This window comes from Bemisia tabaci, chromosome 2 (assembly GCF_918797505.1).
Source record: "Bemisia tabaci chromosome 2, PGI_BMITA_v3".
Taxonomy (NCBI): domain Eukaryota; kingdom Metazoa; phylum Arthropoda; class Insecta; order Hemiptera; family Aleyrodidae; genus Bemisia; species Bemisia tabaci.
The window spans coordinates 75,351,332-75,378,119 of NC_092794.1; the positions used below are offsets into that span (position 1 = coordinate 75,351,332).

Genomic DNA, 26,788 nt, shown 5'->3' on the forward strand with positions numbered 1-26,788 from the left:
TAAACCACAATTAGGTAATGTTTTCATTATTCTTGTTCACTTCGAGGTACCGCCATCTTGGTGCACTCGTTTCGGCCTCCATTAGCGAGAACCAATCAGAATTGGATTTTTTTTTAGGCCACTTTCAGCCCAACCCTGGCCAGAGTTGCTAAAAGAAATTTCATCGAATGAAATTTCTTTCGACCGACAAAATGTCAAAAATGCTTATTTTTTCTAACAGAATTTATTTTTATTTTCAAAGAGAATAATATTCGTCAATTAGACCAGTTGGAGCGCGGTCTTTCTCTCAGCTCTTCACTTCTGGTCTTCTCTTACTACTCTTTCTCTTCTGGCAGTTCTGGCTCATCATGGGGAGGGGGACCGGGGACCCTAACCTCAATTTTTTTTTTTTTTTTTTTTTTTTTTTTTTTATTGAGAGTTTAGTGGCTTCTATTCCTTTAGGAATCTACAGCCATCTATAGGCACTATTTATTGTCCGAAGACATCAGGGAGTTTGGTAGACATCCATGCTCGGGCTTACAAATTTTCACGGATTAAGGCCGAGCGAATTCTGCTTACAGATCCACTCGTCAGTTCCATGAAAATTTGTCGCCACCACCGGGATTCGAACCCGGGACCTATTGACCTAGAGTCAGACGCGCTAACCACTAGGCCAACCTGGCCGGCAACCTCAAATTTCAAACTGTTAATTTCTGAAAAAATCAGAGGCAAATGAAAAAATCATTTAAATTGTTTCAAAGATAGTTCAAGATGCCTCCCTTTTGTACCAAAAAAGAACGATATACTACCCAAGTAGCATTTTTCAACGGAAAAATCGCGATTTATCGCGATTTTGTCGGCGATAAAATCGCTAAGATCTCCAACATCTGAGCGATTATCCGCGATCTTGTTGCAATAAAATCGCGATTTTATCACCCGGCAATTTATTGCAATATTGTCGCAACAAAAATCGCGATATATGGCGATTTAATCTCGATTTTATCGACGAGAATTGATCGCGATTTTATTGAACAAAAAATTGCGATGTATAGCGAATTAATCGCCATAAATCGCAATTTTTTATTCAATAATATTGCGATAAATTGCCACCGATATAATCTCGATAATCAAACGATAAAATCGCTATTTATCGCGATCACTGCTACTTGGGTATTAGGGGGTAGTAGGATTCTTTATAGTCAAGAAATTTGTTTTGCTCCAAATATATAAGCTAACGTCTTACTTTATCCGTAAAATTTATTTTGGTGTTCAACCGGTACGGCTGTGTGTTCAACCAAAATTTAAGATAAAAAATTCAAAATTATGTTTTTGCTGTTTTACTCAACTTTCTGGGCATTTCTAAAGTTCCCTTTCACAGTTTACCACGTGCCTATAAATGAACTTAAGGAGATTCATAAGTTTCAAGGGTTTAATCCTGAATTCTGCGTGTTAAATGAAATTTCTTTTTATAATCTTTCATGAAATTTCTTAACTCTGACCCTGGCCCAACCAAAAGTGAGTTGTCTTAACCCTGGGTATAAAGGGACTCTAGCCTTGTCTCGACGGCTCAACTCGCTCAACTGTTGAGGGAAGTAGCAGGGACGAGTTCTATAGGACGCCGTTCTGTTGTGAGCGGGTGATTGCAGCGCATTCTCGCGTAGGACCCTAGTCAACTCAGAGGATCCTTCCCCCCGAACCTCGACTCATCCATCGCCCGCTCCAAAAGTGAGGTTAAGCCGAAGATTGAAAAATAACACATAAGGCTACATAAGGCTGCTGAATTCTTGAAAAATAAGTATATTTTTGGCGTTAATCGTCCCTTTTCGACCGGGAGGAGCTCGACGGACACGTACGTAGCGCGGAAAATTCGATTTTTTGCAGTTATACGCGATCCTACGGATTTTAATGAAGTCCAACAACTGATAACAGCAATGAGTTGCGAGGGTCCTACGCGAGATAGCAGCACTAGTACCTGCTCACGAATTTTTACATTGGCTCTTATGGGAGTCCAGGGTCCTAAAGAACTGGTCCCTGGAATTAGGTAGAGTCCCTTTATACCCAGAGTTAAGACAACTCACTTTTGGTTGGGCTGAAAGTGGCCTAAAAAAAATCCAATTCTGATTGGTTCTCGCTCATGGAGGCCGAAACGAGTGCACCAAGATGGCGGTACCTTGAATGTGAACAAGAATAATGAAAATATTACCTAATTGTGGTTTATCAAGAGTAAATTGTTATTTCCATTGGTCCAAAATGAAAATAGATTAAGAAATTATTCACAAACCAATCTCATTTTCTTTTTAATTGATCAATTTGTTGATGTTGTTGTTTTTGTGTTTCAGACATCGCAGGATTCCTGATCCTTATCCTCAATATCGTACGTTTGGGTGCACTCATTTCGGCCTCCATGGCCAGCCAAGGCCGGCTGCCAGTCAGCTGATAATCGAGTTGTCTTAACTCTGGGTATAAAGGGACTCTAGAATTAGGTGCAACAACTGCAGCGAGTTTGTTGCACCAACCGAAGTTCCCTGTCCACCTGTCACCACAATCACACGCTGAATGTGGGAGCTGAATGTGGCTTGAATGTGGAAGTCATCGGCCCGATGCCTGAATTTTGCGCGTGACGCGCAAAATTCAGCAACGATTCTCAGCAACCATTGGACCAATTTTGAATTTGTCTGAACTATTCGAGTAGATTTATTACACATCTGGATGAAAATAACTCGAATTTGCTAAATTTCAGCCGTTGGGCGATGACTGTTGACTTTAACATTCAGGTGCTAAATTCAGCGTCTGATCGCGGCATATGTTTGAAAGAATTATTGGAAAATGTTCAATTATAAAATTGAACGTAAACCAGAGTTGCTAAAAGAAATTTCATCGAATGAAATTTCTTGAAATTTCACAAGAAATTTCATGAAATTTCTTTCCTTCCCATGAAATTTAAATTTCATGAAATTTCTTTTTTCCCCATGAAATTTCTTGAAATTTCCTAATGAAATTTCTTTTTATAATCTTTCATGAAATTTCTTAACTCTGACGTAAACAATCACGTTCGCGTAACGGTGAGCTTAGCTTATTGAGGCTAAAATGGAACGACTGAAACGATTAAATTAATTTTGAATTATCTAAAACTATAAAGGAGAGGCCCCACTTTTGTACCCAATGTTTCAGCGACTTCCCGAAGGCGGATTTCCTTGAAACTTTGTACGCATGTGCGGTTCGTGCTGAAGGGGTGCAATTCGTCGTCAGATTTTCGAAATTTTGATTCTAAGGGTTGAAAACACGCTAAAAAAGGGTGACTCGTGTGTTAGAGCGGTGTTCCGCGATCGATCGTCGTCGTCTGGTCGTCGTGGTTTCCCTTCTTTTATTGCGTCTCGATCAGCTGTTTTTTCTGTCTAATTTTGGAGATTCCGAACCGGAGCAGTGTTGCCGAAATCACGAAATCTGTAATTTCATGTTATATTTTCATATGTGTTAAGAATGTTCTGCGTTCATTCTTGAAAGTTGATGTAATTAGAGGATTGTAAATTGTTCGTTCTCGGTCACCTGATGACTCGGCTGCCCGAGGCGTTCGTCGTCATAGATATTCGTCGTTTATGAAGAATCCCGATTTGTTCGTATACAGTGCGCGTCGTCTTTTGAATTTTGATAATATTTGTCGTGTATGAAGAATCCCGAATTTTTAGTAAAGTGCGCGTATTCGTTTTAATATTGAGAATGGATCGGAGTCGAAAACGTGTGCGTCCGGCGAAGCGTGGCAATGTTTCTCGCAATTTATCCGCGCGACGCAAAGTGCGGCATGATGGCTATCTCAGTGAGATAGATAATGTACGACGTAGGGGTGAACAGGGAAATAACCTCAATTCATTTCGGCAGAGCACTGATAATATTATCGAAAATGATTATCCGGAAAATAATTTCGGACTTTTAAATGTGAAGTGCCAGTATTGTGATGGAAAAATTATTGAAATTTTATTTTTCCATCGAGAAGCTGGTCATCATAAAACTTAAATTCTCCATGATTTTTCGTATTCGATAGCAGCAAATTTGGTTCAAAATTTAAAGTCGTAAATTTGGATTGTTTCTCATGGAAGAGATGATTTAAGAACGGAAATTTTGAAACACCGCAACGGATATACGTGGTTTCGCACTTCAGTCGTGCGATACGGACATCCATCAAGTTAAAAAAAATGCATCAAGTCCCCGTCACCGCCGACCAACGCGTTTGTCGATCGAATCAACTACAGGTAGTATGAGCAGGGGGTCTTAACGCCTTCAATTTTTTGAACGCAATACGGACATCCGTCGAGGTTGTATAGTTGTATCAAGGCGCCGTTGCAAACGCGTCCCATTGTTTTTCGTTACAGACGAATATAAGTTGAGAGAGGCCAGTCATGATGCCATCAATTTTATACATACATATTTTTGGGCAAAATGAGAGACGACGTTTCTCCTTTTGCGACGTTGCAGACTTCCTTTGAAATTTTATTTTTCTTTCGAGAAGCTGATCAACATAAAACTTAAATTCTCCATGATTTTTCGTATGCGATTGCAAAAGATTTGGTTCAAAATTTATAGTCGTAAATTTGGATTGTTTCTCATGGAAGGGATGAATTAGGAACGGGAAATTTTGAAACACCGCAACGGATATACGTGGTTTCGCACTACAGTCGGTGCGATACGGACATCCATCAAGTTAAAAAAAATGCATCAAGTCCCCGTCACCGCCGACCAACGCGTTTGTCGATCGAATCAACTACAGGTAGTATGAGCAGGGGGTCTTAACGCCTTCAATTTTTTGAACGCAATACGGACATCCGTCGAGGTTGTATAGTTGTATCAAGGCGCCGTTGCAAACGCGTCCCATTGTTTTTCGTTACAGACGAATATAAGTTGAGAGAGGCCAGTCATGATGCCATCAATTTTATACATACATATTTTTGGGCAAAATGAGAGACGACGTTTCTCCTTTTGCGACGTTGCAGACTTCCTTTGAAATTTTATTTTTCTTTCGAGAAGCTGATCAACATAAAACTTAAATTCTCCATGATTTTTCGTATGCGATTGCAAAAGATTTGGTTCAAAATTTATAGTCGTAAATTTGGATTGTTTCTCATGGAAGGGATGAATTAGGAACGGGAAATTTTGAAACACCGCAATGAAGATACGTGGTTTCGCACTACAGTCGGTGCGATACGGACATCCATCAAGTTTAAAAAAATGCATCAAGTCCCCGTCACCGCCGACCAACGCGTTTGTCGATCGAATCAACTACACAGGTAGTATGAGCAGGGGGTCTAAACGCCTTCAATTTTTTGAACGCAATACGGACATCTGTCGAGGTTATATAGTTTTATCAAGGCGCCGTAGCAAACGCGTCCCATTGTTTATCGTTACATACGAATATAAGTTGAGAGAGGCCAGTCATAATGCCTTCAATTTTATACATACATATTTTTGGGCAAAATGAGAGACGACGTTTCTTCTTTTGCGACGTTGCAGACTTCCTTAGAAATTTTATTTTTCTTTCGAGAAGCTGGTCAACATAAAACTTAAATTCTCCATAATTTTTCGTATTCAATAGCAGAAGATTTGGTTCAAAATTATATGAGCTTTGGAAGCAGACAGAGATGCAAAAGCCATACAACTGTTGTACCTCAAAATGTTGGTCATGAAAATAGGTTTGGAGAAGAGGTCGCGAAGTTGGTCTTCGATTCCAGGCTCGGCAAGTCTGAGAAGACCATTATGACAGCATCTGTTAAAATGGCCGTTCACCTCCTCTTTTTTGAAATGCAAGGCATCACAATACTGGTACTTCACATTTAAAAGTCCGAAATTATTTTCCGGAATAATACCGGTTTAATTTTTCCAGATTATAAATTTAAATTGTTATTGAATGATGACAAATTCAAAATTCCAATTCCAATTTCCAAAATTTTAGAGCATGTTATATCTTCTTTCAAAATTTATTGTCAATTCAAGTTGCTATTCAATTAAAATAAATTACTTAACTACTTTTTTAGGTCTAGCGCAAGATCTCAAAATGTCTGTCACACTTATGATTTTATATTTTTTAAGTTTATTCTTTTGTGTGATTTTTCATTTGATGTTTTTAGTGTAGAGCAACATCTCAAAATTTGCCTTTTTTATTTATTGAAATTAATAAATACATCTTCTTACAACAGTTATTTATTTTTTAATTTCAAGACTGCTGGGTCTATAAATTACTACCATACTTACAAAATTGATACTCGCAAACATGTTTTTTGTTTTTGCTGATGGGTACAACAACAGCCCCCATATGTAAAAATATTTTGTAGCTTCTGAATAATTATATTAAAAAATATAAATATGGGCATAATAGGTATAGTAAAATATATTCATACAAAAGTTATTGTTACAACATGGTGTAATTTCATTAATGACGGTTTATCACCGTGCGAAGCACGGGTTGGTTGCTAGTTATACTATAATCGATCAGCACACGATGCTTGGGCATGGACCAAGAGAATAAATAAGGACCCCCAACTCCGGTTAGCGCTGACATCAGCGCTCCCTGGCAGAGGGTGTAGTGAACTAAACCGATGATTGGGTCTTCCTGTTTATATTTCCATGCACCACCTATTTCGTCACCTTCCAGGCAAAGTATCACAAGCGCCATGCGACGTTTAAAAATTTCCGCCGCCATTTTATTTCTTTACTGAGAAATTGTTGGTTGAATCTGTTTGGAAATTTCACTAAACTTTATCGGCAGCACAAAGAAAATTCAGTGAGATTTTCGGACAGCTTCGTTGAACAATTTCTCTGTAAAAAAATAAAATGGCGGCGGAAATTTTTAAACGTCGCATGGCGCTTGTGATACTTTGCCTGGAAGGTGACGATTTAGGCTTATCACTCAGTAGTGCTCATAGAAGTTTCTAGATCCTCGTATCCTCGTGGTCGCCCTGCAGTTTTGAAGAGTTGAGTGTGAAAAGTTTCCCATTTTCATTTCAATCTTCGTCAGTCTTCGTGTACATAAACTGGTATTAATGTGAAGTGTTATTTCTAACCGTTTTACTCAGCAGCAACTGCTGTTGAGAAAGCCAAAGGAAGTGTATATGTAGTGTGCAGCAGGAATCAGGATTGTACTTTTAGCCGAAGGCGCCTCTCTGTTAAGTGAAATCTTTTTAGTGAGAAATAGTGTTGTACTGATAAAAATCAACTGAGTGTCACAAAATCAAAGATACTTGACTTCAAGCATTACCTTTAATTTGATTATTAGCAAGTCTCTTTGATTCTGCGTCAGAAGTTGACTGAATCATCTTTGCTCGTGTTTTGATAAGATACTTCAAATCAAAGTCTTTCGCATTGACCTCTGCCGAAGGTATGTATCTATACAATTTCATTAGTTTGCGAAAGTAAAATGTATTAAAGTATCTACACAAATAAATAAATCATAGATAAACAAAGAACATTGCATGGAATAACATACTATAGAGGTACGATCGTGGACCGCTGCGGCGTTAGTTCACCGCACCCTCTGCCAGGTTCGCTGCGAGCGCGCGTTAACGGTTTTTAACACAGGGTAGTATAGGGAGTTGGGAGTCCTTATTTATTCTATTGGTCCATGGCTTGGGCATGCGACCGTGCGTGAAGGTATAATTTCGTAAACAAATATGGCGGCGGTCCGTCACAACGTTGAGAGTGCCGAACCCCCGAAAACGCACCGCCGCGGTGGAGATTCGGGGTAAACCGCCGAATTCCAACGGTTGACCGTCCAAGAGTCGGCCGCCAGAGACAAGAGACCCTCCACTAGTAACTTGGCTATGGTGGAAGCTTTTACTTTCGGGACTTCAGCATTCTACTGTTGACTTACCTACATGGTTGATGTTCAACAACGTGTTGGCAGTTTCGTTTCGCAAACAAGCCGAAAATGGCCGACGTTTGGGAAAGTTGTTTGGCTTATGACGTCATCCGAAGCTCATCATCGACCATGTAGGTAAGTCAACAGCCGAAAATAGGGTGATGACTGTTGCTCGCTCATAATTGTCCATAAGGAATTGTTGAAACCCCGAAAGTAAAAGCTTCCACCTGTCGCTAGGAGGCCAGTGGAGGGTCTCTTGTCTCTGTCGGCCGCAAAACCCAAAATGAAACGGTGAGTCTGAAGTCTGAGAGTAGAAGGGGGGAAAAGTACGTAAATAGATTTTGTTTTATAAGGAAAATGGTGGAAAAGTTAGGAAATTCAAATTGGAAATTGAAGCTTGAAGATGTAAAGAACTTCAGATAATTAATACAAAAGTTAAGGAAACTCAGAAAGAACAGGGTATTTTGTAGGAAAGGGTTGGTAGGTCTAGTATTGAATGGACGTCTCGATATATTGAACAGAGACTGTCGATAGTCTCGAAAAATCCGTCTAAAATACACACTAATACAAAAGCGGGTTTTGTGTGATCTTATCAGTGATCCGATGTCTAGGGATTTATCCCTAGATCTAGGGATTTTCCGGAATTTCTAGGGATCTAGGGAGTTTTCAGGAAATCTAGGGATTTTTTTGATGAGTTAAAGTAAGCAAAAATCGACTTTTTAACCTCAATTTTAGCTTCGACAATCGAAAATATTTTTTCATCTATATTTTGTAGGCCTTTTTGGCAACACTATTTTCCCCGTAAATAAGCCGGAAATTAAAACGATTGCGTCACTCGATGTACTTGACATTCAACTGCATTCAACAGTAAAAAGACAATAAGAAGAACTCAACTAATATACTTTCATTTTATTGGTCTGGATTAGCACTGCTTTCAGAGAGCGGCAAAATTCAAACGAGCCAATCAGATTTAAATATTGCAAATCGATATATCGAATGACGTCATGATTCGACGTTAAAAATGGCGGTTTTTTGCAAAATCTAGGGATTTTTTGGGGATATTTGAGCAAATCTGGGGATTTAGGGATTTTTAGCGAAATCTAGGGATTTTTTTTCTTCCCCGCTAGGGATTTAATATCGGAACACTGGATCTTATAGACGCTATTAGTGGCGACGTCATCATAGGGATTCTCCATTATATCGAATTGGATCCAAACAATAACATTGGCATAACCTCTTTCAATGCTACCAATGTGAAAAAATCGATAGATATCGCTTTCCTGTGACGTTGCACTGATAGCGTCTATGGGAGCGCACTCACACGTACAAAAAATCGCTCGATAGCCATATAAATCTCGTTGTACAAATCTCCCTAAGAACCTAAGAACACGGCATAACCTCACTTCAATTCGATACATTTGAAGATTTTTCGAGATTTTTACATTAATCAAACCCGCAGAGTGATAGGAAAGTTATCCAGAAAGATACCAAAATAACAGTTCAGTCATCTTCGTCATACTGATGCTGAATTGCGCTTTGCAATTAACTCACGATTGGATTGTCCGTGACTCATGTCATGTTGAAGTTCAAGTTCATCAACACAAAAACCAACGTTCTATAGTTCATCACGAATCAAGGGGAGGTGGCCTTGTAAGGTAAAAAACTTTTCTTCATTTCAAAGACACGACAAATGTTGCGCTTCTAAAGCGCCTTTCTGACACCACTAGGCATAGTCTACCAGGTTTTGTTAAATGTGTATATTTTTTTCCTATGTTAAACAAATTTGTAAGATTTCATACATGGTCAGCTGTAAGAAGCATTTTCGTCAGTTTTCAGTTGACGTATGCGATAAGAGATGTGACAATTCTCACATGTCATCTTCCAGCGGTTTATCTTCTTGCTGCGGTTCTTGCTGTGAAATTGACGTTATGTGAGTTAACACACTTTTGGACTGCAACAGAAGATCCTCCATGTCCATCTTGCTTCCTGTAATGTTAAATTTATGTCAGATGATCTTCTGTCGCGGTCTATAAATGCACAAACTTATTTGGTGTGGTCATGCATGGATTCTACTTCACAACTGTGAATGAAGATCAACATGATTTGCTTGCTTTGAAATTTTATCGTCCGACAAAAGTTGCTCATATTATTTTGCAAACAGCTGTAAGTACGAGGACAAGTGGAGCCCTTGCATGCTTGTTCTCCATTTTGTGGTAATATACCATAAAGTACCTAGAGTCCTAATGTAAATGGGAAAGCTGGCGCTGGAGATATTTTCAATAGCTACACTAGGCTAATATTTCAATTATTCAGACAATAATTCAGGCTGACATCAGTCTGACTCAGGGTAGTTTATGAAACATAGCCTGACGTCAGGCTGATTCACTTTTACTATGGATTTCACGTAAACATTTCAAAAATTCACCCTCCTGCCTTTCAAATTTGGCCGCCATCTTGGCATTCGCAGCAATCCCTTTGACTGGAGGGCTTTTATGACTTCATAAATGAAATCTACGACCAAAATTACATAGGAAATGATACCTCACTTGCCTTATTACGCGAACATTTTAAAAATTCACCCTCTTGTCTTTCAAAATTGGCTGCCATCTTGGATGTGGGGTACCCCCTTTGGCCGGGGGACTTTTTTAACTTCATATCTGAAATCTACGACCAAAACTACATAGGAGTTGACACCTAACATGACACTATAGCGTATTTTAAAAAAATCGAAATTCCGGTGGCCTTATAGATCGTATTCGAAACATCAAACGGGTGAGATTATAATGGTTTCGTATGGAATGATTCTCTGGACAATATTAATTTCTTAGGGGGGGGGGTGGGTTCGATGTCCCGGGGGGGGGGGGGGGTTTCGGAAATTGTATTACGGGGGGGGGGGGGGTGTTCATCGATGCAACCGATACCAGTGCACGGTGCGCCTGAACTCACTTTAAATGCGACTTTGTTGTACATCAAAAATTCAAGTTGGAGGTTGTAGTGGGGTACTCCCTGATGGGTTTTTGGGCAATTTCGAAATAGGTTGTCGGAGCTCCTCGAAAAATAATCGCATTTTTGTGGTTTTTTAGGGGTAAAATAGCAAAATTGGCCTCGGGGCGACAAATTACACCCCCTCTCCCTCATCCTTGTCTTGACCGATCTGAATTTTTAGTATGTTTTTACCTGGTATAAGATGGGACTTTTCTGAAATTTTCATGCCCATACAAATTCTTTTGCTCCCGCGGCAGCGTTGCCAAGTTGCGGACTCCAAAATATCGAATTTAATGATAAAATGATGGTTTCGGAGTGTGATTTCCATTCAAGATCAAAAATTCAAATTGTAAGTTGTAGTAGGGTACTGCCTGATGGGGTTTTGGCCAATTTCGAAGTAGAGTGTTTGAGATTTTTGAAAAATAATCGAATTTTTGCGGTTTTTTAAGGGTAAAATAGCACACTGAGCACGGGGCGGCAAGTTAAACCTTTTCTCACTCATCCTTGCCGTGACCGATCTGAACTTTTAGTATGTATTAACCTGGTATAAGATGTGACTTTTCTGAAATTTTCATGCCCATACAAAATTTTTTGCCCCCCGCGGCAGCGTTGCCAAGTAGCGGACTCAAAAATATCGAATTTGATGATAAAATGAAGGTTTCGAGGTGTGATTTCCTCCAAAATTTCACGAAAAATGTGCAATCTGAGAGTTTTCGATAAGAAAAGGCATATTCGAACAATTTAGAGTTGCAGTGTTGCCAGCTTTCGATTTAAAATTCGTCAAAATGACCCAAATCGCGTTGCAACCTCAAGCGCTGGATTTTTATTTCGTTCAGAATTGGTTATAACGGTTCTTCTGTACTCTATGCATTTAGGTACCATGAACACTATGCCATTACTTACTTGATGGGTGCAGCTAACTCAAAAAGAGAGGCCGGATAAAGCGATGAGTCGGGGGAAAATAAACTCCCTCATGGAGTAGATTTAAGAACTTTCTGTCAACCCGAACCGCTCGTTTTCCCCCGACTCATCGCTTTATCCGGCCTCTCTTTTTGAGTTAGCTGCACCCATCAAGTAAGTAATGGCATAGTGTTCATGGTACCTAAATGCATAGAGTACAGAAGAACCGTTATAACCAATTCTGAACGAAATAAAAATCCAGCGCTTGAGGTTGCAACGCGATTTGGGTCATTTTGACGAATTTTAAATCGAAAGCTGGCAACACTGCAACTCTAAATTGTTCGAATATGCCTTTTCTTATCGAAAACTCTCAGATTGCACATTTTTCGTGAAATTTTGGAGGAAATCACACCTCGAAACCTTCATTTTATCATCAAATTCGATATTTTTGAGTCCGCTACTTGGCAACGCTGCCGCGGGGGGCAAAAAATTTTGTCATGGGCATGAAAATTTCAGAAAAGTCACATCTTATACCAGGTTAATACATACTAAAAGTTCAGATCGGTCACGGCAAGGATGAGTGAGAAAAGGTTTAACTTGCCGCCCCGTGCTCAGTGTGCTATTTTACCCTTAAAAAACCGCAAAAATTCGATTATTTTTCAAAAATCTCAAACACTCTACTTCGAAATTGGCCAAAACCCCATCAGGCAGTACCCTACTACAACTTACAATTTGAATTTTTGATCTTGAATGGAAATCACACTCCGAAACCTTCATTTTATCATTAAATTCGATATTTTGGAGTCCGCAACTTGGCAACGCTGCCGCGGGAGCAAAAGAATTTGTATGGGCATGAAAATTTCAGAAAAGTCCCATCTTATACCAGGTAAAAACATACTAAAAATTCAGATCGGTCAAGACAAGGATGAGGGAGAGGGGGTGTAATTTGTCGCCCCGAGGCCAATTTTGCTATTTTACCCCTAAAAAACCACAAAAATGCGATTATTTTTCGAGGAGCTCCGACAACCTATTTCGAAATTGCCCAAAAACCCATCAGGGAGTACCCCACTACAACCTGCAACTTGAATTTTTGATGTACAACAAAGTCGCATTTAAAGTGAGTTCAGGCGCACCGTGAGTGGGGATGACGGATGGCTTAACCTCAAACAAATGTAAACAAAGCCCTCAAAAACATTTTTTGGGTAAAAAATATGGTCGTGGAAATTGACGTGTCACTTCCTTTAATAAAAATTACGCTTTTTCAGAATCGGAATTTTTCATAAAAATTACGCTTTTTAAGAGAAGATTCCATTTCTCGGGAGATCAGTGCTCGATAGGGGAAAAGCGTGGTCATTTTCCGAATTGGAAGCCAAAACCAAAACTATGGAATCAAGCACTGCGCGCCTATAAAAAATATTCTCCTCTGTTCCTGACATCGACACTGAGAAATAATTTTTTGGCAAAAAGCCCCCTCCTTTCCTTGGATGCAAGATGAAAGTGAAATAGGGATTTCTTAGGGGCTGCGTATGCAACCCGCAACAAGTATTCGAGAGTTCGATGATATGAGCTTCTTTGAATTTATGAATTTTTTCTCTTCTATTTTTTGGCTTTTTTTCAAAATTTTAAAGTTAAGATTTCACCCATTTTATGTATTTCGAGGAGTACTGAGTCCGTCGCAGTTTTAGAAAACATGTGAGATTTCACGATCAAGTAAATGAGATTTCGTTTTAAAATGTTTCATGGAATTTTGCATCGTCGATTCTGCCCCTTTACCTACCACCATGAGAAACTCATCCGATTGTTTCGCATCGAAAACGGAGGGGGGCAAAGTTTTCTCAAGCGTCACATGCTGCATTAAATTGCATTACAGGGGCCTGTGGATCAATATACAGAGAAGTCATTCTACAGAGTTTTACTGGAGAAATTTTACAAATCCCTGAAAATAATTTACTCTTCATGTTGCAGCAAATTCTCGAAGTTCTCAGAAGGGACAGAAGCGGCTGTTTCCGTGGAGAAAATTGAGCCTGCTGAAATTTTGAAAAAAATAATGTTAAAAGAAGTTTTGTTGAATTATACAGCTGAAGTGTGCACGTGTGCTTTCTTGCAAGTTCGGACTGTTAAGATTCCAGTAAAACAACAATATACTCGAGGCACTTCATTAGGCATTTCATCAATATTCAAAAGTAATTGTACATCAATGTTCCTCTGTTCTTGCACTATGTTTTTACTTCTTGAAACGATAAGATGTATTTGTATTGGTTCAGTTTTCACATGCGTAGAACATGGAGATGAAAATATTTGTCTGAAGCAAGGTCGTTGACTTAAATTAAAAAAAGAAAAATAAATTGATACCTTCCATTCATAATCAATTAAATGATTGACGCCTCAGTTCTTGAAGGAAATCTTTTAGCTTGCTGGATAATCTGGAGATCGTTCGGATTGTCGAGGGGTCCTTCCTAAGTTGAGTCGTTATTGACTGATGAGGACCATTAGCTGTAAAATCACAACCTAACCTCGGAGGGACCCACAAAACATCCTGGAAATATGAGAGAACGGTGACATTTTTCCGCTTCCGATGTACGCGGGGACCACCATTAATTTCATCTAAGATTCAACTTAGATGAAACATTGACTGCCTGGCATGCACACTGACTACTAGGGTAAACCCCTCTCCCCTCCCCCCCCTCGTTAAATTATGTTAGTGTAAGCGTGACAATGACACGCCCTGAAAGTCGCCTTTTAGAGTATGGAATTTTCGCGTTTAATTAAATTTTTTCGTGATAATTTATTTGGGGGAGGGGGTGGGAGAGGAGGGGGGAGGGTAAACCCCTCTCCCCCCCCCCCCTCGTTAAATTATGTTAGTGTAAGCGTGTCAATGACAAGCCCTGAATTCGTCTTATAAAAGTGGAATTTTCGCGTTTAATTAACGTTTTTCGTGATTATTTTTTTTTGGGGGGGGAGGGGGAGGGAAAGGGAGGGGGGTGTACCTCCCTCCCCCCTGTCACCCCCAACAAGAATCCACATTGATGTTCTCTCAGAACAAACGCTACTTGTTTTCATTTTGCCGCCCATTTTTGCGCATAACGCTACTTCAAGGAAGCGGCCAATCTTGACGGTTTTTATAGGGTGGGTACTGCTGGGGGGCCCCCCTCCCCCCCCCCACGAGGGGTCAGGCCGCCATTAGAATGAAAAATTAATGCTCTGTTATTATGGGGGTAAACGATTTTACGATAATACCAACCTTCTTCGCGTTATTGGCGAGAAATCGCGGCGAAACGGTCATTTTCGCGGAAAATTGAGATATCTTGACATTTTAAGCCCCCCCATTCTGGGGGACCGCGGGTCCTGGTCAAAGTCACTTAAGACTTTTCTAGACCAGAATTTTACGAGCTTTCAGAATGGTTAAGTGGAGTTTTGCCCTAAAATCAAGCCTTTTCGGGTAAAAGTGGGAAAATTCGCGGAAAAGTCGGAATTCTGAGCAATTTTGGGGGGTTTAGGGGGGACCTACTCCCTCCCACCACGATAAAATTCGCGTAGACAAGGAAAATCTTATTCTACTAGTTGAGAGCTTCGAGAAAATCACCATCTTCAAAATTCCCACGGGGGGGGGGGGGGGGGGGAGGGTTACCCCTTGCTGGCCCACGGTCTAACAGAAGCTGAAAAAAGATACAAGCGGCAGCGAGGAAGAATGACAGCCAGTTAAAGGGATGAGCATAGAATACATTCCCAGCAGGAAATGGGATCAGTATCTTAAGGAAAGTCACCATGAAATAATGAAACAGCAATGAACAATGAACATGTGATTTGAAGAGAGAACTTGCATCGAAAGGATAAAATATAAAACATAAAATTAGAGATAGGTAATCAACACGACACATACACTTACATCCGATTGTTTACATTTGTTTGAGGTTAAGTCATCCGTCATCCCCACTGGCATCGGTTGCATCGATGAACACCCCCCCCCCCCCCCGTAATATAATTTCCGAAACCACCCCCCCCCCCCGGACATCGAACCCACCCCCCCCACGACATCGAACCCTCCCCCCGACATCGACCCCCCCCCCAAGAAATTAATATTGTCCAGAGAATCATTCCATAGTCGAGCAAAACGGCGAGCGGAATCCGAGATAAGACTGCCGCTCAGTGCGGGAGTTCCCCTGATTTGTTCACTCGAGTACTGAAATGAGGAATCTTTCTGGCTTTTTATCGCCGAATAATTGAATCTTCTCTTAGGTTTTTTGCGAAAACGGTGCATCGTAGAAAGTTGGCGCAATTATAACTTTTGATCAGCATCTTGAGGAGAATCGAAAAACATAAGTCAGAAGGCAATCGGACGTGGTGCAGCTTTCCATAAGAGGTGTGCGGGGTCCTTTCTCATTTTCAGCTTTTCCAATTAAAATCCTTAAAGTTTGGTTTGAGGTTATGTTCTATTGTTTTGAACCAAACGATACATCGAACCGTTATCGAATACGGTCTATTATGGCCCCCATTTTGAAGTTTAGGCAATTTGGGGGCAATTTTTAGCAATATGTACGAATAGCTATCTACTGATACTTAATTGACTAAAAATGTATAGAATCTGCATTTACAAGCCACAAAAACAGCCTAACTTGACTTTTTCAGCGCCTCGGCCAGAAATTCCCGCCGAAAAAGCGAAAAATCGCATTTTCTCGAAAACGGCCAAACTACAGATTTAAAGCCAAGGCGGATAAAGAATGGTGGTCGCATTTCGATTTTGGCTGCCATCTTGAAGATGTGTGACGTGCAGAGGGTACGGGCTTTTACCGCGCGATTTGAAATGTACCCGAAGTGTACCCGATGCGATGCCGCGGCGCGAGGCTCATACAACTTCCAAACGGAATTATGAGTTTTCCTTCCTAATGAAACGCTTTCAGATCGTATTCTGAGTTAATTTTTACTGAGAATTTGCAAGGAAGTTACAATCATTCTAATGTTTAATATTTCTGGCTGAAATTTGTGTTTAAAGAAATGTGCCCGATGGGCTCGTTCCTTCACGCACATGTGCAACTTTCTGACGAAACTGGACCTATCATTTTGGACTTAGTATATTTCGGATTTTTGAGAGCTGTAATGCGGTAGTTTTTCCTTAGAAATTTGGAAATAACGTCCAATCATTCCTCTTTTTGATGCTTCCAGGAGAAAGAGCTTGATGCAAAAGCGGCTTTTTTCGCCCCCCCTCTGGAAGTTCTTCAGACTTTTTCTATTGATTACTCATACTTGAGCGCTTCTTTTCCCAAATTTTCAGACTCCCAAAAAATTTTGGTGGAGAGCTAGGGGGGGGGGGTGGAAGTCAAAACCTGTGAACCTCGATATCTCTTGAACAAAGAAAGATATCGAGGTCCGGTTTGGACGAAAAATCGTGTAAAATTGCATACTTTAAGATTGTAAAGGTCGAAATCCCGATATCACATTTTTAAGTCAACATATGTGCTTTTTTCCAGTTTCTAGGTCTAGAAAATTTCTTTTAAACGAAAAATTTACAAAGATCTCAATTTTTTATTTGAACCAAAACCAGTTTTTTAAATTGTTCGTCTTTTTCCGCATCCAACGAGTGGTCCATTAAGCTGGGGAACCAAACGGTTCCGGAGTTATGATCGATTGAAGTTTCCGCTCAACGCGCGCCGACCAATTTTCGCGCGCCAAAAAGTCGGATTTGACTGTTATTAGATCAGATTGAATGTTCAAACTGAGCAAAATGCTTTATTAGGGACTCTTGAGGGTCGCTGAGTTCAGAAATTACAGATACTTCCAAATAATATACGTTTTTAAAATTACAGCTCCGCAGCGCTATTTTAGAGGCCCACTGAGCGCCGACCGGTCGCTCAGTGGTCCTGTCCGAAGCTGCAATTTTAAAAACGTGAATTTTTTGGAAGTATCGGTAATTTCTGAACTCATCGACCCTCAAGAGTCCCTAATAAAGCATTTTGCTCAATTTGAATATTCAATCTGATCTAATAACAGTCAAATCCGACTTTTTTGCGCGCGAAAATTGGTCGGCGCGCGTTGAGCGGAAACTTCAATCGATCATAACTCCGGAACCGTTTGGTTCCCCAGCTTAATGGACCACTCGTTGGATGCGGAAAAAGACGAACAATTTAAAAAACTGGTTTTGGTTCAAATTAAAAATTGAGATCTTTGTAAATTTTTCGTTTAAAAGAAATTTTCTAGACCTAGAAACTGGAAAAAAGCACATATGTTGACTTAAAAATGTGATATCGGGATTTCGACCTTTACAATCTTAAAGTATGCAATTTTACACGATTTTTCGTCCAAACCGGACCTCGATATCTTTCTTTGTTCAAGAGATATCGAGGTTCACAGGTTTTGACTTCCACCCCCCCCCCCCCCCCCCTAGCTCTCCACCAAAATTTTTTGGGAGTCTGAAAATTTGGGAAAAGAAGCGCTCAAGTATGAGTAATCAATAGAAAAAGTCTGAAGAACTTCCAGAGGGGGGGCGAAAAAAGCCGTTTTTGCATCAAGCTCTTTGTACTTTCGGAAATTTGGGAGACAAGTGTGAAAATTGGAAAAACGGAGAGGGGGTCGGGGATTTCTGAAAAACAAAGGGAGGACTCCCCCCAGACAAGGGGGTTTGGGGGATCCCCCGAAAAATTATATTGATAATCAGGTACCCATGGAGAAAATAAAAAATATTAAAAAAAAAAAAAAAAAAAAAAAAAAAAAAAAAAAAAAAAAAAAAAACCTCTCACGGTCTTTAAATTATTCACTGATAAAGATAGCAAAATAAAATACACCGCAGTAATTTCACTTTAAATTCGGGCTATCAACGCCAGAAATACTTACAATGATAAGTGACTATACAATACCTTGTAGCGTTAGAGTGCAGCGTAAACCTCAAACCCCCTAACTCCGCAGTTGGGTTTGTTTCATTGACGTATAATACAATCTAGACCGCGCATTGGGCCCGACTTTAGGCGGGGAAGGTAAGACAGCTAGGGGGGTAAAGACGCGCCTTCAGCCTAGTTGATACCGCCGGATATACGAGCTAAGTGTACCCGTATCAGGCAACGGCACCGAGAAGACTGGCATTTCCATTGTCTCGGTCGGTACACTTACTGAGTGTTGCTGGGTTGCTTATCGTCTCGCCTGAAGGGACTCTAGTCTTGCCGAAATTTCCTAATGCGCGGTCTAGATTGTATTACACGTCAATGGTTTGTTTACAATCGTGACGTCACGAGGGTACGAGATGCGACCACCATTCTTTATCCGCCTTGATTTAAAGCCGACTGCATTTCAAGGGATCTGCACGTGACTAGAGTACCTATACAGGGTGCGGCAAAAGTCCCGGGACGGCTGCTTATTTTTTAAACGGCTACACGTAGAAAAACGAATTTTGGGGGATGTTCTTGGGTCAAAATAAGCTACTTTTTGGCACTCCCCAAAATTTTTTTGGGGGCCCCCCTAGGGGAGGGCGGGGGGCAACTTTTTTTTTTCAAATGGCAACCCCCCCTTTGTGATACCTCATTCGAAAGATAATAAAAAAAGAAAATTTTTGGCGCAAACCGCAGGTCAAAATGTTCATTTTTGACAAAATGGCGGTCGGTCAAAGTTCAAAATGGCGGAAATTTGGCATCTCCGTTGTTTATTGACGGATTGGTGTGAAACTTGGAATCGTAGGGTTTTTCGAGATGAGAAAAACGATTCTGGCATTGGTTTTCCAGAAAAGTCAGTCCTTGTCAAAATGGCGGCGGTCAAAATCAGGGCTGGGAACCCGAATGGATTTTGGAACCGGTTCCGGTTCCGGTTCTCATGGTCCAATGATTCGGGTTCCGGTTCCGGTTCCGGTTCCGGGGGTCCGAAGATTCGGGTCCCGGTTCCGGAACCGGTTCCACTCGGGTTCCATGGTATTAGTATTCGCGAAAATAATTTAATTTTAAAGTAAATTACTCAAAATGAGAGAGAGTTCAAAACTGGGCAATTTTAATGAAGCAATCAAAAATGATTAATTTAGAAACAATAATTTGAATCAAGCAATTGAAAATGATATTACTTAAGCATACCGGAGCAACAGGATACTTTTAATGAAAACATTTTCCCGCGCAATTCTCCGCTGATTTTCTTTCTCTGTGCATCTGCTTTCTCAATCACTTTCATTCTTATGTTTTGCCGATTGATTTTGGCTGTTGTCTTCAATCCCTCTAATATAGGATCTATGATACTATGGAATGCTGCATCGTCCATCAAAACCAAAGGACGTCCATTTATAATTAGGTTTATGCAGGCATTTTCGATAGTCTCCAGGTTAATCTTCACCGTCACTTCGTTAAAGAGAGCCGATCTTATGTCGCCTTGCTTCAACTTTTTTGCTGAACTTCCTGCTGCAGCATCTTCGTCTTCTCGATTCCGTTTTTTGTTTTTGAGGTTATCTTCTTCTTCGGTCTTTTGTTTGTTTAACCACTCTTCGTATTCCTCCTTGTGCTGCGTTCGGACATGCTTTTTTAAGTTTGTTACATGATTCCCTCCTATTTTTTCTTTGCAACGTCTACAAACTGATTTATTTTCTTCCTTGATGTAGTCAAAAAAAATTCTAATACTTCCCATTTTACTTTTTAAAATTCCACTTCACTTAAAATGAGTTCGCTCAATTAAATTGATTTTTCACCGATAAAAAATTTGTTACAATTTCCTTGGATACGGGGCCGTCTCAAACCCGGCGTTGCTGCAACATCAGCTGTCACGGAACCGATACGGAACCCGTGTAGGAACCCTGTTCTCGGATTGTGCCCCGGCGGTTCCGGTTCCGGTTCCGGTTCTGAAGGTCCGAAGTTTCGGGTTCGGGTTCCGGTTCCGGTTCCGCATAAACATGCGGGTTCTGAGGGTTCCGGGTTCCGGGTTCCGATCGGGTTCCCAGCCCTGGTCAAAATGGCGGCCTCGAGCGGGAAGTGGATATTTAGGTTGCATATCGTTGGATTTGCATGAAACTTGGTATCTGGGGGTATTTCGGCACGAGAAGAACGAATCTTTCATTGGATATCTGAAATTTTGACAAATTCCAAAATGGCGGCGGAAAAATTGCGGGAAATCAGTTTTACGGCTCTTTACCGATGGATTTGCATGAAACTATTTGATACTTCAAGAATCTAATGAAAGATTCCTTTATAACGAGTCAAAAACCGCCAGGATATCGAATTTCATGCAAATCCATCGGTAAAGAGCCGTAAAACTGATTTCCCGCAATTTTTCCGCCACCATTTTGGAATTTGTCAAAATTTCAGATATCCAATGAAAGATTCGTTCTTCTCGTGCCGAAATACCCCCAGATACCAAGTTTCATGCAAATCCAACGATATGCAACCTAAGTATCCACTTCCCGCTCGAGGCCGCCATTTTGACCGCCGCCATTTTGAAAAGGACTGACTTTTCTGGAAAACCAATGCCAGAATCGTTTTTTTCATCTCGAAAAACCCAAGGATTCCAAGTTTCACACCAATCCGTCAATAAACAACGGAGATGCCAAATTTCCGCCATTTTGAACTTTGACCGGCCGCCATTTTGTCAAAAATGAACATTTTGACCTGCGGTTTGCGCCAAAAATTTTCTTTTTTTATTATCTTTCGAATGAGGTATCACAAAGGGGGGGTTGCCATTTGAAAAAAAAAGTTGCCCCCCGCCCTCCCCTAGGGGGGCCCCCAAAAAATTTTGGGGAGTGCTAAAAAGTAGCTTACTTTGACCCAAGAACATCCCCCAAAATTCGTTTTTCTACGTGTACCCGTTTAACAAATAAAGAGCCGTCCTGGGACTTTTGCCGCACCCTGTATTAAGAGAGTATGGCCACTGGGTCCCATGCAGAGGCTTAGGACCCAAAAATGTCGGTGCTTTGTTTTGGTTTTTGAGGATGGGAGGGGGGTCATTGCCAACTTTTGACGGTTATCACCAACCGCACTTGCTGCCAACCTTACTACATCTAAGATCATTTTTCTCAAAAATTGCACACGATTAGCCTTAAAAATATGTAAAAAAGTCGTAGTAGTGCATTTGGGTAAAATTCTCGTTACGATAAGCAAAGACAAGTACATTTTGAATCATTTTGCATTACATTAACTTTATGGCGTCCGCCATTTTTGGGTCCTAAGGGCTCCATTCAGCCTAAGATGGCTGAGCCAATCAGAGGTGGTAACTCCAGTGGCCATACTCTCTCAATATAGGTACTCTACACGTGACTGCAAGTGGCTCATCGGTTACATCGGTGAGCGTGCAAACTGCGCGGGCCGCGCAGTTTGCGCGATCAACACTCAACACTGCAAGTGGCACCGATGTGCCACTTGCAGGTCCCTACTTGCTGTGTGTGCAGTTGGCTTTACACAGGTATGGACAAGTTGAAAATTTCCCATGAGCCTCAGTACGTGTCACATGACTACGTGATGTAGGTTAAAGGGCCCGTTTTTTAATTAAACTAGGGGGCTGCGCCCCCTGGCCGCTCCGCGGTCTAACCCCCCAGAGGCGCTTCGCGCCTCTAATAAGCAGATATCGTGAGATCGTTAAAAGATCATTAGGGCCTTGTCTCGATGGCGCAACTGTTGAGGGAATTAGGTGCAACTGCAGCGAGTTTGTTGCACCAACCGAAATTCCCTGTCTCGACGCGCACGCATGTGTTCCTGGAACTTTTAGGCGGGAATATTTGAACAATATTAATTTTTCTAGGTTAAACGATGTCAATTTAGATAACTGAACTGATAATTATGAACGGGAGGTGAATATTTTGCGTTATGTCGACCAGGTATAAAACAAAAAACAATAACATAACTCAGATATGGATAAAAAGAAAATATATTCGATAAAATTTTATTTTCCTGCTGTAGTGATATGCTACAAACGAAAATATAAAATTGAAACTGAAATGTGTACAAATATTTCTAAATAATAACCGTTCCGAATGAAATAAAACACCCGTAATAAACTCCCGCTTCACGTGTAACCAGCGTTTATCAATTCAAAACACGAAGGTAAACATCTGTTGAGGTTCCAGGTTTCTGACCTTGTTATGTTAATGTTTCACTTATAAGTGAAACATTTTTGAGACACTTCCTTCCTTCAACAGTTGCGCCAATTTCCCTCAACAGTTGCGCCGTCGACACAAGGCCTAAGAGTTAGGGAAAACCCGGTTAGGAGACGGCGGGAAGCATCTGAGCGTGCGCGGCGGGAGGGGAGCGGGAAGTGGAGGAGAAACCGGTTTGTGACATGATTAGCGTTACACCCTCAGCGTGACACGGCAGCCTTATGATTTTATACTATAGAGTAAGATTACCATCAAATTAACATTCTAACGTTTGTGCGTTTAAACGTTAAAATTAATATCGCATTATCAAAATTGTGCAAAAAATCCCACAAAACTTTGACAAACGATAAACCGAACATAGTAAATGTAAATAATCAAAACATACAAAATGGCGGAAGTTAAGGGGCCTCTGTAGAGCCAATCAGAGGCCAGTTGTTTAGTTCTGTCCATACCTGTGTAAATCTACCTTGTTCCTCAATCAGTAGGGCTTCTAGTTGACATTTCCGCAAAAAAATCGCGTGTGGTATGTCGACCGCATTAAAAGTGTTAAAATCGTACTGTGGCCAGGACTAGGAGGTTCTCCAGGGTCAAATTGAAATTCAGCTAAAAAGTAGACAATTTTCAGTTGTCGTAACATCTGTTGACATTTAAATATTTGATGAATTTTGAACGCATCATCTGTTGTATTCCTCTCAATACTCGGGAACATTTGCTTTTTATGAACTTCATTATTTACAGAAAACACTGCCTCATTTAAAACCTTAACCTTATGAAAAACCATTGGATAAAAACATAGGTATGGGAAAGGGTTGATTCGGATAAGCATTCACAGAATGATAGTTGTCGCCTTCTCCGAAGTTTTCGGAAAGGGGTTCTTGATTGTCATTCATTGTTTAGATTGCTTTGGTTGCATTGCTCACCCACTAGTTGGGTATATGTGAGTTGCATTCTGCAATGTAGCTTTACACAGAGGCCGTTGCGTTTTCGCGTAGTTTTTGATTGTTAAGATTTGTCAGTTCTTTGTCGAATTTGGGTGGATTCATGATTAGTTGTTCCTTTTTAAATTTCATGATTCATGATCAGTTGATTCTCTGAGATTTCATACTTCATTATTCTTCCTCAGACTTTCGTTGTTCTGCCTCACGTTCAGCAAGAGATTGTTTGAAGTTGAGGAAAGGCTTGCTTCTGTTCCTTAGATATAACCAACGAAGTCTTCTACGGTCGACATGTATGTTGTATGCTGTTAATATTATCTCCAACTCGGTCAAGAGCTGCTTCCGTCATTTGGGCTCTTTCAAACAAGTTGGTACTTTGAAGAATAACGTCATCAAGTGCCTCAGCCAAGATGTTGTTTTCTTCCATAAGGATTTTCACATCAGACTTTAAGTATTTATGTTCTAGAGTGCAGGAAGAACCGCTCAAAGAGAGCAGCATTTAATTGAATTATACTCTAATCATTTGATTTGGGCACCCAAGCGATTACAGGTGATGATTATTTATTCTTCTTGAATACTTATTCCCGGTGAAACAAAATTGTCGCAGTGTGGGTGCACGTTTCCCTGTGTTTGTGAATTTTAAAGTACTCTCTGCTCTGCTTTGCTCGTTATTCTAGACGGTTTAGAGATACAGGAAAATAAACTTGAATGTCTTCTTCTTTTGCTTCTATTATTTTCTTCTTTTGCGTTTCTTTTCATCGTCGTCTCTCATATTCCTGTTAATTTGTACATCAACGGAGAGTGGTGGCGGTTAGAATACCGTAAAGTAGGCGATGAGCATTCAGTCAGGGTTTCATACAGAATTTCATGCATATGATGGACAGGAGAACATATGACAGACAGGACAGCAGAGGATATGGATAGGCTCAGTTTAGTTCCATTATTTTTTGCTCTTAGTCGATAGTAGGTTACGTGAAACCAGATAACAACAGAAACAGAAAAACGAACTATCTATCTTGCACATTCATATTAACTCGAGATCATAATGGTATGTCTGATAATATCGGATAATTTAGTCCATCTTGCTTCTACTCTTCGTGTAAAATCTTTTTTACGTTCTTTCTCATCCAGAGATGCCACGTATCTCCACACCTAGAAATTCAGACCATGGGTAAGAATCGCTTTCAATACTACTGATCGCCAAAACGGGATTTTTAATACTTTTTGAACTTTACTCTGTGGTACATTCTTACTAAGTAAAGTACTGAACTCTGACTCATTTGTCAACACTTCTCTTTTATCTCATTATTTCAGCAGTATTCATTCCTCAAATCTTTCATCTCTATTCAAGAGAATTATTAAAAGTATGAGTATATCATACATTTTGGATGATTTCCTTACGCACCAAATTATAAATCAAATAAATAATAATGAATCCGCCAAAATAATGAGTTAGAATTTATGTAAAAATTCATATATGTTAAACTTGCTTTTTGTGTTGCGACTTTGGCAACAATGCAATGAAAACATATGATATAATTTTCACTTAGCTAAAATCAAGTCGCCAACCCGATTCAACGTTATACAGGGTGAGCGAAAAGTCCCCGACCCCCCCTCTAACTTTTGAACGAATTGAGCTAGGGAAATGAAACTTTGGGGATGTTCCTATCTCAAAGGGGACCATCTTTTGGGGGGGTCAAAATTTTGGTCCCCCCCTCAGGGGGGGACGGGGGCCCCCCAACTTTTTTTTTTCAAATGGCAACCCCTATCTTGTGATACCTCATTCGAAAGAGCATAAAAAACTAAGAATTTTGGCGCAAACCGCAGATCAATATCTTAATTTTTGACCGAGTTATGATAGGTCAAAGGTCAACTTTGACCTATTTTCAAAAAATCATAACTCCGGTTCAAATTATCGTAAAGGAAAAAATAAAACGGGAAAATTTACCAAATTGTGTCCGCTTTTAAGTAAAAATTGCAAAAATCACTTCGATTTAATTTTAAGGGGGGGCTCGGACCCCCAAATACGTCAATTCAAAGGTCATTCAATTTTCCCGCGAAATAAGCCAATTTCCCCTGGATTTGCCTCCACATTATCTCAGTAAGGTCAAAATCAGTTCAACATTACGTTGGCAAGTCCCCAAATTTCGGGAAAAGTTAAAAAAAATGATATTTAAGGTAATTAAATTTGACCGTTTAAATATCATTTTTTTTTAACTTTTCCCGAAATTTGGGGACTTGCCAACGTAATGTTGAACTGATTTTGACCTTACTGAGATAATGTGGAGGCAAATCCAGGGGAAATTGGCTTATTTCGCGGGAAAATTGAATGACCTTTGAATTGACGTATTTGGGGGTCCGAGCCCCCCCTTAAAATTAAATCGAAGTGATTTTTGCAATTTTTACTTAAAAGCGGACACAATTTGGTAAATTTTCCCGTTTTAGTTTTTCCTTTACGATAATTTGAACCGGAGTTATGATTTTTTGAAAATAGGTCAAAGTTGACCTTTGACCTATCATAACTCGGTCAAAAATTAAGATATTGATCTGCGGTTTGCGCCAAAATTCTTAGTTTTTTATGTTCTTTCGAATGAGGTATCACAAGATAGGGGTTGCCATTTGAAAAAAAAAAGTTGGGGGGCCCCCGTCCCCCCCTGAGGGGGGGACCAAAATTTTGACCCCCCCAAAAGATGGTCCCCTTTGAGATAGGAACATCCCCAAAGTTTCATTTCCCTAGCTCAATTCGTTCAAAAGTTAGAGGGGGGGTCGGGGACTTTTCGCTCACCCTGTACTATCGTTATGTTGGCAGTTGGCAGTCTGAAAATCTAAACTGTTACTGTCCCAATAACAGTTATCAATGTTTTTTATTTCACGCAAAATTTTGAAATAATGTGGCAAAAATGCCGCGGATTCATCATACCGCGCTTTTATTGCTGAAAGTGAGGAAACATCACCTTCCACAAATTTCTTAAAATTCAACAACTGACGCTCCAATTGTTCTTTTGAGGTTAGGAGGCAGGAGTGGGAAGCGTTGGTCAAATCAATAAATGGATTGACACAATTGCAAATTATTAAATTATGCAGTCTAAATGACATCAATCAATCATT

The 26,788-nt window shown here is 40.3% G+C and overlaps 1 protein-coding gene across 5 annotated transcripts in view; it reads left to right on the forward strand.

The window, feature by feature from the left end:
• Positions 1–9,205: 9,205 nt before the first annotated feature.
• Positions 9,206–26,788, forward strand: part of LOC109042377 (ras-related protein Rab-18-B) — a 48,101-nt gene continuing 30,518 nt past the window's right edge. Inside the window, exon 1 of one of the 5 annotated variants that reach the window (XM_019059080.2) lies at positions 9,206–9,477. In XM_019059080.2, the coding sequence (XP_018914625.2) occupies positions 9,344–9,477 (134 nt within the window). In that variant the 5' untranslated portion in view covers positions 9,206–9,343. Of the gene's footprint in view, positions 9,478–9,678; positions 9,753–13,868; positions 13,891–26,788 lie in introns of those variants that run through there. The other 4 variants (XM_072296300.1, XM_072296302.1, XM_072296299.1 and 1 more) reach the window with 4 other exon arrangements.